The sequence below is a fragment of the Gopherus flavomarginatus genome, chromosome 1 (assembly GCF_025201925.1).
Source record: "Gopherus flavomarginatus isolate rGopFla2 chromosome 1, rGopFla2.mat.asm, whole genome shotgun sequence".
NCBI classification, from domain to species: Eukaryota; Metazoa; Chordata; order Testudines; family Testudinidae; genus Gopherus; species Gopherus flavomarginatus.
The window spans coordinates 324,745,153-324,758,306 of record NC_066617.1 but is presented as its reverse complement, the minus strand read 5'-3'; the positions used below and the strand labels follow the sequence as shown (position 1 = coordinate 324,758,306).

Genomic DNA, 13,154 nt, shown 5'->3' with positions numbered 1-13,154 from the left:
GCTCTTTACTTGTCATGCTTATTATGAAGTTCTTCCCATTAAGTTAGAATTCCAAAAACTTCACTTAAATTAATTTAATCCCTATAGAAGTGCTCTCTTGAGAATTCTGTAGACTATAATCCTCTATAGAACAGAAATGGCACAGGTGACAACTGTGCCAAGCTTCACCATACAACCCTGTGTGCTCACCAGTAAAAACTTGAATTACCTGGCAGTTTTGGAGGACATTCCTGTACTTAAAATGACATACTGTAAATACTGTTCTATCAATTTATAATAAGCAACCACTATCTGTCTGTGACCCCTGAAAGAACTTACTCTTTAGAGAAAATTCCTCGACTGGCTTTTCTTTTAACTTTGTGGATGAGGGCTAACTCAAGGTCAGAGAAGGGGCTACAAAGACCAATATTGCCCCCATTATGGAGGGCACCTGAGGGTATGTCTCACTGTAGCTGAGAGTAGTGATTCCCAGTGCAGGTAGACAGATTTGTGCTAGCTCACCTCAAGTTAGCATGCTTGGGCGGCTAGCCTGAGCGGCTGCCAGTGCTGCAATGTCCACAGTGCTGTTTTTAGCCTGCTAGTTTAAGGTGAGCATGCTAGAGTGAGTCTGTCTACTTGCACTGGAAATCACCCCTCCCAGCTGTAGTGTAGACATATCTGAGAGAGTTAGAGGGTAGCTTACTGCTAGGCTGAGAGGCACACGTCCAGGATAGAAGCATTATGGATTACAAATGAAATTCAACTTCTGTTTTGTTTATGTTCATGCTCAAGGCCTGTCTTTCTCCTTGGCTTATGAAATGTGTTGGGTATGGTAGGTGTTGGACTGTGGGGATTTTGTACGTGGTTGATTAATATGTTATGTTTATGTTGAGGCTGTGAATTTGGGTTGATCTGGGAGAATTGTTGGGTCTGCTTATTTTAGTGTATTTTTAAAAAATCGGTTAAGGATGCCCAGAGAATTAGATGACTGCTCTTTTTATTATGTTTATAGATCAAACTAACAAATCAAATGCATTATGTTAGTGTTAATTTTAATTTTAAGAACAACCACCAACAGATATCAGGTTTTGCCCTATTTGTTTGTTTTTACAAATTATTTTGAGTCCGAGGGCTGTATGTCCAGAAAGGGTAAGTGTCTCTTCCAGATGCTCCCTAACAGCTGTGTCGGAGAGCAAGGTTATGTGTGCATCATACATCTGCGTGAAAGGTCTATCTTCAAAAGACTATTCTGCCCTTGACTACTTTGCTGACACTGTTACTGAGGGTGACAGTTGTGAAGGTGTGTTTTACGATGTGGATACCTGTTTTCTGGAAACTACACTAACGCCTTGTCTCAACTGCAAAATTAAGTCAAGATAAGTTAGGTTGATGTACAGCCACTGCAGTAATTATTGCAGTGATTCATGACCACACTCTGCCCCCGCTGTCAGTGTTGTGTGTCCTGACCAGGAGTGCTTCCACTAACTTAACTGTGTGGGGTATTGTGGGGCACTGACAGCTGGAGCAGCCCTGCCCCAGAGTGGCTGGCTTCTGGCTGTGTAAATAACACAGACAATGCATCACTCTAACTACATCGAGCTAAGTGCTATGCCTCTCGTGGAGTTATTAGGTTGGTGTAGTGGACAATTTACATCAGTGGGAGCAATGTTGTAGCATAGACACAGAATTAGATTGACGCAAGCTGCCTTAAGTTGACCTAACTGTATAGCAGGGGTCGGCAACCTCTGGCACGCGGCTCACCAAGCTAAGCACCCTGGCGGGCCGGACCAGTTTGTTTACCTGCCGCGTCAGCAGGTTCGGCCTGTGGCTCCTGTGGCTGTTGTCCCATGAGGCTTGGCCTTACTCCCCACTTCAGGAGTTTGTGAACTCCATACACAGGGTTGCAGTGCTGCTCAGCTTCAGTCTGGCCATCCCTTGCTTTGCAATCCCGCACCCCTCATCCTCCAGAGCCTCCCGTCCCCTAAGGGGCAGGACCTGACACATCTCCCTTCCCTCTGTTGATAAAACAAAATTCCCAAAAAATAAAATGAAAAATGATAAAGAATATCATGGAGGGTTGGTCTATTTGTAGTCAGGAATTAACAAACACAATGGTAGATGAATTAAAAATAAGGTCACTGTTTTACAATAAATAAACAGTGCTTGTGTACTCAATCCGTTCCATCTGAGAATCTCAAAACACTTTATAAACAGTTAAACCTTATTCTATCTCTGTGAAATAGATATTTATCTTGATTTTACTTGTGGGGAAACTGAGGCATTGAAGAGGTGCTATTAGTGAGAAACTGCCAACTGGGACTTTTTTATTTTTAGAACTTTTGTAGGAAGCCCAAGCTGCTATTAAACTTAGGGCTAGTGTACACTGGCAACACTAAAGCGTTGCTGCAGCAGCGCTTTAACGTGGCTTGTGTGGTCGTGGCAGAGCATGCTTTAAGAAAACCACCTTCTCGAGGGGCGTAGTTACCAGCGCTGGTGCACTGTCTGTACTGGCATGTTACAGCGCTGAAACTTGCTGCAATCAGGGGGGTGCTTTTTCGCACCCTTGAGTGAGAAATTTGCAGCGCTGTAAATTGCCAGTGTAGACAAGCCCCTAGTCTTTATCAGCCAGCTGCGCTCAAGCACACACTCTTTCAAATCAGTCTTCAACTTATTCAGAATCAGTTGAATAAGTGCCCCAGATATTTTTAGAACTTACGTCTTGGTTTCCTCGGTGATGCTGTAATGTCACTACTCTGTTTCTAAGCATGCAGCTAAAATTCCATCGCAAATGTATATGATAACATGAAATTATGGGGATTTATTTAGGCAACTGCAGCATGCTATTTGTATTTCTTTGAACTCTGTGGTGTAACATGGATTTATGGGTTTTCTTTAAGAATGTTGTTTATCTCAATATGCAATGTAGATATAGCTGTGTCAGTCCCAAGATATTAGAGAGACCAGGTGAGTGAGGTAATATATTTTATTTGACCAGCTTCTGTTGGTGAGAGAGACAGTTTTTCGAGCTTACATAGAGCTCTTCTTCAGGTCTGGGAAAGGTACTTTCAGCATCACAGCACAGGGCATGGTGGAACAGAAGGTTTAGCTTAAGTAGTTAGCACATATTGTAAGGGAACATTCGAGGTAAAATGGTCTGTTAACACCTCCGCAGTCATAAGACAAAAAGAGGGGTTTAGTGGGCTACAGATTTTTGTAATAACCCATAAATTCAGTGTTTCTGTTCAGTCCATGATTTTTAGTGTTTGTCAGAGTACATAAGGTCCTAGGCTCATCTTTTGAAAGTGTGATGTAAGTTTCCTTTGAAGATGAGGACTGATATGCCAGATATAGAGCGATCACTCTGAAAAGTGTTCACCAACAGTGATATGGTGTTTTTATCTTATTTTCCTATGAGATTTCATACGTGAGCATAGTGATTGTCTAGTTTCACCCACATAATTATTGAGGTTGGCTCCTCACAGATCAAGACACATCAACTGGAGAAGAAGCAGGATATGAGTAAACAGTGTGCCCTTGTGCCATTAGCCTTCTTGGCAACATTAGGGTGACCAGATGTCCCGATATTTGGGACTTCTTCTTATATAGGCTCCTATTACCCCCTACTCCCTGTCCTGATTTTTCACACTTGCTGACTGGTCACCCTACGGCACATTGGGCTGCATTAGTAGGAGCATTGCCTGCAGATCGAGGGAAGTGATTATTCCTCTCTATTTGGCACTGGTGAGGCCACATCCGGAGCATTGCTTCCAGTTTTGGGTTCCCCACTACAGAAAGGATGTGGACAAATTGGAGTCCAGTGGAGGGCAATGAAAATGATTAGGGGGCTGGGGCACATGGCTTATGAGGAGAGGCTGCGGGAACCAGGGTTATTTGTCTGCAGAAGAGAAGAGTGTGGGGAATTTGATAGCGGCCTTCAATTACCTGAAGGGGGTTCCAAAGAGGATGGAGCCTAGGCTGTTCTCAGTGGTGACAGATGACAGAACAAGGAGCAATAGTCCCAAGTTGCAGTGAGAGAAGTCTAGGTTGGCTGTTAGGAAAAACTATTTTACTAGGAGGGTGGTGACAGGCTGAAATGGGTTACCTAGGGAGTTGGTGGAATCTCTATCCTTAGAAGTTTTTAAGGCCAGGCTTGACAAAGCCCTGGCTGGGATGATTTAATTGGGGTTGGTTCTGCTTTGAGCAGGGGGTTGGACTAGATGACATCCCGAGGTCTCTTCCAACCCTAATCTTCTATGATTTTCACTCAAAGCATCACTAGACCCTGCCAGAGCAACAGATCCAAAACCTACACTCCTATCTCCTCTGCTGCAATGTTCAACACACCTTTCAAGATCCATGGGTTCTATGCATGCCTATCACATGTGGTGTACCGCATACAGTGCACTAAATGTCCCAATAGCAGCTATGTGTGTGAAATCAGATAATCATAATACCCTCAAATTACACAGGAAAATAAGACAAAAACACCACATCACTTGTGAGTGAACACTTTTCATGTGCCAGCAATGTCCCTCTGCCATGTGCATTGGCCAAATCATACAATCTCTGTGCAAAAGAATAAATGGACACTGTGACTCTCTGTAGCTTGGAAGAACACCCTACACCCCCATGTTCATCTTTATAAAATGATTGTGTGGTATCCAATGCAAAGTTTGTCATGCTGGGTATCTTCAGAAGGCTCATAATGCACTGACCATGGTTGTGATAGTGATGTTATAGTAATTGTTAAGAAGGGTGCTATCGGTGTAATTCCATTGATCGCCTGAGGAATAAATGCCCTGTGCTAGGAGGAAGCAGGCAAACAATAGCTCATGTTAGTTCTGCTGTCCTCAACACAGAAACCCTCCCCCACCCCCAAGCAATTGAAACCTATTACATTGGTTCTGTGTGGTTAGCCTCTGCAGTACCAGATATGGAGCATGTGAAGGCTGTTCAAACTGATGATAGGGAATATTGGGGCAGAGGGATACAGGGGCCCAGATCTCTCTGGTTAAGCAGAGTGTGGTCCCAAAGGCCAGTATGTTACCTGGCCAGCAGAGATTGTGGGGATCGGCAAAAGCAGATTTCTCATACCAATAGCTAAAATCCATATGGTTTGGAAAGTGTTTTGACTGGGGGGGGGTAATTGAATACCTCCTATTCGACCTGCTCCTTGGTAATGATTTTTTCCATGTAGCTCTGGTTAAAGTATTTGCCTACAGCAGGAGGGAGTGTTATGCTGGGACTCCAGAGGGAAAGGAACTGCTGAGAGAATGGGAGAGAGTCTCCTTGATTCTTCTGCAGCCGGGAGAAGCAGTGTGCTTCCAGGTGGGAGGGTGGTTGAGACCAACTCCTACACTGCAGCTGGAGGCAGCACCACATCAGGAAAGGATGGGGGTGTAATGCCTGCCAGGGAGAAAACTGTCCAGGTTGTTAGCTGCCAGCAGGTCGCAGCTGAACCAGAGGTAAAACCAGCTCTAGGAAGCTGTCAAGGTTCCCCCCACACACACTAAACTCTGGGGTGTAGAAGTGGGGACTTGCATGAAAGACCCCTAAGCTTATATTCTACCAGCTTAGGTTAAAACTTCCCCAAGGCACAAATTCCTTTCTTTGTCCTTGGACGGTATTGCTACCACCACCAAGTGATTTACACAAAAATTCAGGGAAGGGTCACTTGGCATCCCTATCCCCCCAAGCTCCTTCACCCCGTTTCCTGGGTAGGCTTGAGAATAATATACCAACCAATTGCCTTAGCAATGTAAGCACAGACCAGACTCTTTGTCTTCAGGACACTGAAATCAATCAGGCTCTTAAAAGAAGAACTTTATTTATAAAGAAAAATTAAAAGCATCACACCTGCAAAATCAAGATGGAAGGTAACTTTACAGGGTAGTAAGATTTAAAACACAGAGGATTCCCCCCTGGGCTCAGCTTTACAGTACAAAAACAGGAATAAAACTACCTCTCTAGTACAGAAAAATTCACAAGTCAAAACAAAAGATAACCTAACACATTTCCTTGCCCTATTTACAATTTCTGTGATTTTTAGATGTATTATTCCTGGTATATTTTCAGGAGATGTTGCACCTGCTTGGGCCCTCCCTGCGTCTGGAGAGGGAACAACAGAGAGAGCTCAAACAAAACCTCTCCCACCAACCCAGATTTGAAAGCATCTTCTTTTCTCATTGGTCCTTCTGGTCAAGTGCTAACTAGGTTATTTGAACTACTTAAGCCCTCACAGGTAAGGCAATGCAGTATAGCTGCCGAGGGATTTTATGGTACCCTTCTTTCTATATTCTTGACAGGAGCATAGAGAAATGTTTCCCAGAGGAGAGTCCAGAAAAGGGGCAGGGGATCTCAGAAACGACTGAGGTGGATGAGGATTCCTGTGACTCTCTGGGTACATCCACACTACCCACCAGATCGGTGGGTAGCGATCGATCTATCGGGGATTGATTTATCGTGTCTCATCTAGACGCGATAAATCGATCCCTGAACACGCTCACGTCAACTCCGGAACTCCTCCAGGGTGAGAGGCGGAAGCGGAGTCTACGGGGGAGCTGTGGCTGTCGATCCCGTGCCATGAAGACGGGAGGTAAGTCGAACTAAGATACATTGACTTCAGCTATGCTATTCTTGTAGCTGAAGTTGCATATCTTACATCGACCCCCGCCTTCTCCCCCCCAGTGTAGACCAGGCCTCTGTAACACAGGGAAGCAGGGTGCTTCCAAGTATGGGAGAGGCTGAGACTTGCTCCTCTCCAGCAGAAGGCAACATGCCCTCGGGCACAGGGGGAGGAGAGGTGTTGTCAGTGATTAAAGAAACTGTCCCAGTTGTTAGCTGGCAGAGTTCTGCAGCTGAAGGAGGGGGCTCAGAGAAGGAAACTGGGGAAGGAATAGTGGGAGTACAGGAATGTCTCCTCACTAGTCACTTGGGGCAGGATGCCCAGGACACTAGCAGGATGGCTGGGTCAGCATCTGTGCACCCAGGCACTCGGCCTGTGACCCAGGTTTTGAGAAGGAACTGCGTAACTGACCTCCTGGAGGGGAGCAGTCACACAGTTGACTTCTCTGGGACAGGGAAAGGGTTGATGGAGGGTACCTCAATCCAGGTCCCAATTTTTCAGGGTGCTATTCCTGATAATTTTTTTGGAAAGTAACTGTCTCTCCTTACATCAAGATGCAGCACCAATGCTTGTAACAGCAGAGAGTTGAGAGCAGGAAATTGCCAGGTGGTAGTCTGCCAGAAGACAAACGACCCAACTCACAGAGGGGGGTGAGTGCTTTCCCCAGGCTGGTGAGAGACAGAGAGCAGTTATGGGAAAGCTGCTGGGAAAGGGTGAATCTGTTCAAAGGGTAAATACACCTAGCCCAGAGAGCACAGATCACAGCCCTCTGGGGGCAGGGAAGGATTCAGTGCTGGGGGGAGGGAGGGGAACACAGGGTAACCCCAAAAGGGGAGTTGGATTTCCTACATATGTACAGTCCTGGGGTTAGGAGACTGCTCCCCAAAGGACCAGCCAATGTGCAGTATCCTTCTGGACCTTTATCTTGCCAGACCCTGAGATATCAAAATACCAGAAACATGATTAAATTAAGAGCCTGCACAAAGGGAAACACTGGAGGGAAAGAGAAGCCAGTGACTGATTACATGGAAGAGAGTCAAAGGACACCATGGGTAATGAACAAACTAACCTCAAACTACACTTACTGATGTTAAGTTTTGGGGTAAGAATTTCAACATGGATGTTAAACCTTATGATAATGCTGTTTTTCAGTTAATACCTGTAAACAGGTTTAAAGCTTATCACAGCAGAGAAACCATTAAAAAAAAAAACTGGTTTGCTGTGTGTGAATGGGGAAGCTGAGACATGCTGCCTAATGGCCTTAATGACTGGATGCCAAGAGAGCTATAACAAACAACTGCCTTTGAGATAGTCAGTGACTAACCCTCTTGCAGCAAACTAAGAAGGGAGGTGTGATGCTCTGTACCTCGGTGGAACACCCTACACCACTATGTTCATCTTTATAAAATGATTGTGTGGTATCCAATGCAAAGTTTGTTATGTTGGGTGTCTTCAGAAGGCTTATAATGCACAGAGCATGGTTGTTATAGTGATATTATAGTAATTGTTACAGTAATGTTATTATAAGGTTATAGGTTATAATTTCATGTATGTAGTTATGAGGCTGAAAATGTATCCTCATGGTTTAAAGCAAGCCCATGCAAAAACTCTCCAAGAACAGAGAGGCTGTTCAGACCTTGTCAGGGCATGGATGGGACAAACGCAGCCAAGCCTCACAGGACACTGGCTTAGGCAGCAACAAAAGAATCTGTTAGACCCTCAAGGGAGTCACCTCCTTCCTTTTGGCAGTCTGGGACTGTGAAGAAGTAATGCTCACCTGACTCTGAAGCGGGCGGGGAGGGGGCAAAGCCAAGAGGAAAGAAAGGACATGTTAAAAAAAAAAAAAAGAGAGAGACATTTTGCCATGCTCTCTCTCTTCCACCTACATCCACAGACACCACCACTAAGTGACTGAAGTTCTGATCAAAGGGGAGAGCCTGACTGAAAAGTGACCAGCCAGGTGAGAAACACCTAATGTTGTAAGGACATTGAAAGTGTTAAGATCAGCTTAGAATAGCTTTTGCTTTTATTTCATTGACCAAATCTGACTTGTTATGCTTTGACTTCTAATCACTTAAGATCTATCTTTATAGTTAATACATTTGTTTATTCTACCTGAAGCAGTGCATTTGGTTTGAAGTGTGTCAGAAGCTCCCCTTGGAATAACAAGCCTGGTACATGTCAATTTCTTTGCAAGCTTATATAAGTTAGTCAATTTAACAGCGTCCTGCAGGCATAACTGGACACTGCAAGACGGAGGTTCCTAGGGTTGTTTCTAGGACCGGCTAGTGTCATTGGCTTGCAAGAGCTTACATGCCAGAGGCTGTGCATGAACAGCCCAGGAGTGAGGGTTCCCACAGCAAAGCAGGGTAAGGGTGGCTCCCAGATCCAAGGATTGGAGAGGCCTAGCAGATCACCGGTCCAGATAACACCGGAGGGGAATATAACAGACACAAATCAGACATCAAGAATTGTAAAATTAAAAAAACAGTAGGAGAGCACTTCAATCTCCCTGGCACTCAATAACAGACTTAGAAGTCTCCATTCTTCAACAAAAAAAAAATTCAAAAACAGACTTCAACAAGAAACTGCAGAACTGGAATAAATTTGCAAACTTGACACCCTCAAATTAAGCCTGAATAAAGACAGGGAGTGGCTGGGTCACTACAAAAAATAATTTCCCCTCTGTTGATGCTCACCCCTTCTTGTCAACTGTTGGGAATGGGCCATTTCCACTCTAATTGAATTGGCTTTGTTAGCACTGACTCCCGACTTGGTTATGCAGCTTCCATCTTTTCATGTGATGTATATTTAAATTTGCTTACTGTATTTTCCACTCCATGCACTTGATGAAGTGGATTACTAAAACTTATGCCCAAATAAATTTGTTAGTTTCTAAGGTGCCACAAGGACTCCTCATTGTTTTTTCACAGAGCGATCACTGTATCTGACCTGCCAGTCCTCATCCTCAAAGGAAATTTATACAAGGCTTTCAAAAGACGAGCCTGCAAGCTTAAATTCATTACTCTGATAGACCCTAAAAACCATTCAACAGAGACACTGAATTTATGGATTATTACAACAATCTGTAATCCACTAAACCCCTATTTTTGTCCTATGACTGCAGAGGTGTTAATAGACCACTTTACCTTGAATGTTCCCTTACAATATGTGCTAACTACACCTCTACCCCGATATAACTGTTATACCAATTATATTAGACCAGTAAAAACCAGCAGGATCTTATTAAAGGGGACAAGACAAAGATGCCACATTTGTTATGATAACAATTTGATTTATGACTAATAACTAATATCTTAATTCTTATACACACACACACACATTATACCTATATACACACACACACACACACACACACACACACACACATTCACATTATACCTAATACCTATTCACACACACACCCACATTCATCAGGTGTTCTGCAGCTGCTGCATAGTTACCAGTCCTGAAGATAGCTTAAGTTCATGGCTTGATTTTGCAGCTTGGGTTCGTAGCTTGTGGCGGCTAACTGGCCAGAAAAGCCGGGCACAAGGCCGAGCTGGATCTCTATTGGGCAGGCACTGATGTTCTTCCATGTTGGCAGCAGAATGTTACCCAGAGTCTCTCATCTCACCCTTCTTTTTTATAGGCTTTTAGTTTGGATTCAAAGTCTATAGGTCTTGCTGTGTCACGCTGCCTCTGCGGTTAGATTGATCACTCATCAATTGCAGGCGTGACATTCAGCCTTGAACCTGGCTTTGATCTTCCTTCTGTTGTTCTGTTGTCCTTTTCTTTTTAGGGTGGATGCTTTTTACTTTGTTTAGGGCTGTTGTGTCTTCAGCCGTTGATATTTGAACTTTATCTCATCAGGACAGGCTGGGGCTGGAGTTTGATTCCGTCATTCATACATACCTCATTCACACATCTAAACTAAACTAATAAGATTACAGCAGGGTTTGCAAAAATGAAGGTTGGAAGAAGCTTTTACAAAATGGAGTGAGTATTTTAAAATGGGGTTTGAATTACAATATGGAACAGAAGTTACAGTGTAGGCAAGTGTAGTGAATGGTGAACAGAAGTTACATTAATAAAGTGAACAATTAAAAACAATTTCATTTATCAGTTCTACATAACGCTGTCCTCGGGAGCCAGAAAATCTTACTGTGTTATAGGTGAAACTGCATTATATTGAACTTGCTTTGATCCGCTAGAGTGCGCAGCCCCACGCCCTGGAGCACAGCTTTACTGCATTGTATCTGAATTTGTGTTATACCGGGTCGCATTCTATCAGAGTAGAGATGTACATAAGCTAAACCCTCTGTTCCACCTTGCCTTGTGCTGTTATGGTGGAAGAACCTTTCCCAGACCTGAAAAACGGCTCTGTGGCTTGAAAGCTTCTCTCTCACCAACAGAAATTGGTCCAATAAAACGTATTACCTCATCCACCTTGTTTATCTCAATAGACATGTGGTAGCTGATCACATATGAATGAAGTGTTCCTGAATTTGCTGTGATTTTTTCTGTATTTTGTACCTTTTTATATATTTAGTCACAGTAGGTATCCACGAAGGACATGAAAAAAAAGTAAAATGCTTACAGTAATAACAAATTCCTCCATAATTAGATTAGTAAGAAATAAGCATTATATAATGCTTTTCAGTAATTCTTTAAATATGCAAATACCTTGCCTCAGTCAGTGTATGACCATGTAGAAGATGTCCTTATTATATTAAATAGCTGTCCCTGAGGGTTGAAAGACTTTACGCTAGGTTTTTTTATCCTAGAGTGTGTTAAAACATGCTAAGAATTCAGATAGAATCTGGTGAACACTTCATTATTTAGATCTTTGTGCAAACATTAGGATTTTTGTCAGCATCCTCATGGTTTTTTCTTTTCTTAAAACAGGAGTCTGGAAAAAGTGGAAAATCAAATCATATAAACATAGGTAAGTAAACAAATTATTCTTAGTCAAAGCTATAGTAGTATCATATTGAAATGTATATATCCTCATGTTCTGTCAGTGATCTTGTGTAATGCTTATTTCCCATTTACTTATAGCTGCTTTACTAGTAATGTTAAAGTACAGTTATGCTTAAATTAGTCACCATGTAAAATGGCACCCTATTACTCAGCAGTATTGTTAGTTAATTGCTAATTCCAGAATCTTCTGGTGATGATGCATGAGCTAGTGATAGACCAGCTAGCCATTTGCAGAGCTAATAGAAAAATCTATCTTATTTATAAACCGAGTACCTGTGATATGAAGGTAATTGAGACAATAAGCTTAGTACCTCACAGTACTATTTTTTTTTTATCAAGTTGCTTCTTAGAATGTAACTGAATTGTAAGGACTTAATTGTGAGACTACAGGGCACCACTCTCAAGGTCTAATAGTATAATAGAGTTGTAGAAATGTATGGTAAGCACCTGTGGAAAGACTAGTAAAATGCTAAGTTGCAGAATAAATACCTTTACTGGACATGCCATGTGAGGCAGACTATGGAGTTCACTTTTCATGTACCGATTCAAAAGAATATTGAGAATTTTCAGGCCATCTTCAAATATGGAGAAACTCTCTACCTGAAAAGTACATAAAACATAATAAAAACAAACATCCTTCTGTAACGGAGAAACTTTTCATAATGAAAATAGTAAACAAAGATTCATTATTTACATTTTTGATTGTGAACTGCTGTATTCTCATATAGACTGTCACACTGGCCTGCAGGCTATTGTAGAAGGAGCAAAGAAAGGCTTAACCATGATAGTGAATCTGTAAAGGGGTGGCAAGCGCCTCCAGTCGAGTGTGTGTGTGCCTGCAGTTTCTCAATTTCTAGGCTCATGGTGACCCCTGTCGGTTGCTGCCCGTGTCAAGCGGGTCTTTGGTGACTCAGCCTTCCCGCTAAGTCACACACACAATCAGTTTTGCAAACAAACTAACTCCTTCTGGGATATAAGTCCAAAATGTCCTACAGCTTTCCCCGGGCTCAGTCCTTCAACAATCCAACTGGGCCCATCACAGTATCCCTCTGTTCGCAATGTCTCTTTAGCTGTCCACGGGCTCTGGTCCTCTGTCTGACCAACAGGTCCTATCTCAGTACCCTAGTTCAAGGGTAGGCAACCTATGGCACAGGTGCCAAAGGCGGCACGTAAGCTGATTTTCAGTGGCCCTCACACTGCCCGGGTCCTGGCCACCAGTCCAGGGGGACTCTGCATTTTAATTTAATTTTAAATGAAGCTTCTTAAACATTTTAAAAATCTTATTTACTTTACATACAACAATAGTTTAGTTATATTTTATAGACTTATAGAAAGAGACCTTCTGAAAACGTTAAAATGTATTACTGACACTCAAAACCTTAAATCAGAGTGAATAAATGAAGACTTGGCACACCACTTCTGAAAGGTTGGCGACCTCTGCCCTAGTTGGTCAGTTTATGTGTGAAGGTTCCTGCTCTGGGATGGAACAGCACCCCCCAGGTCTTCATCCCTGGAGGCTCTTCACCTGCCCTTTAGTTCTGTGACCCCAGCTCTCCAGCTGGGTCAG

At 43.1% G+C, this 13,154-nt stretch overlaps 1 protein-coding gene across 6 annotated transcripts in view; it reads left to right on the top strand.

Annotated features, from left to right (window-relative positions):
- Positions 1–13,154, top strand: part of B3GLCT (beta 3-glucosyltransferase) — a 148,963-nt gene that overhangs the window by 8,601 nt on the left and 127,208 nt on the right. For all 6 annotated transcript variants that reach the window (XR_007772204.1, XR_007772203.1, XR_007772202.1 and 3 more), the window contains exon 3: positions 11,513–11,552. Coding sequence is in view for 3 of the 6 variants with exons in the window: in XM_050937256.1 (XP_050793213.1) it covers positions 11,513–11,552 (40 nt within the window). In the remaining 3 variants the exon portion in view is untranslated. The remainder of the gene's footprint in view (positions 1–11,512; positions 11,553–13,154) is intronic.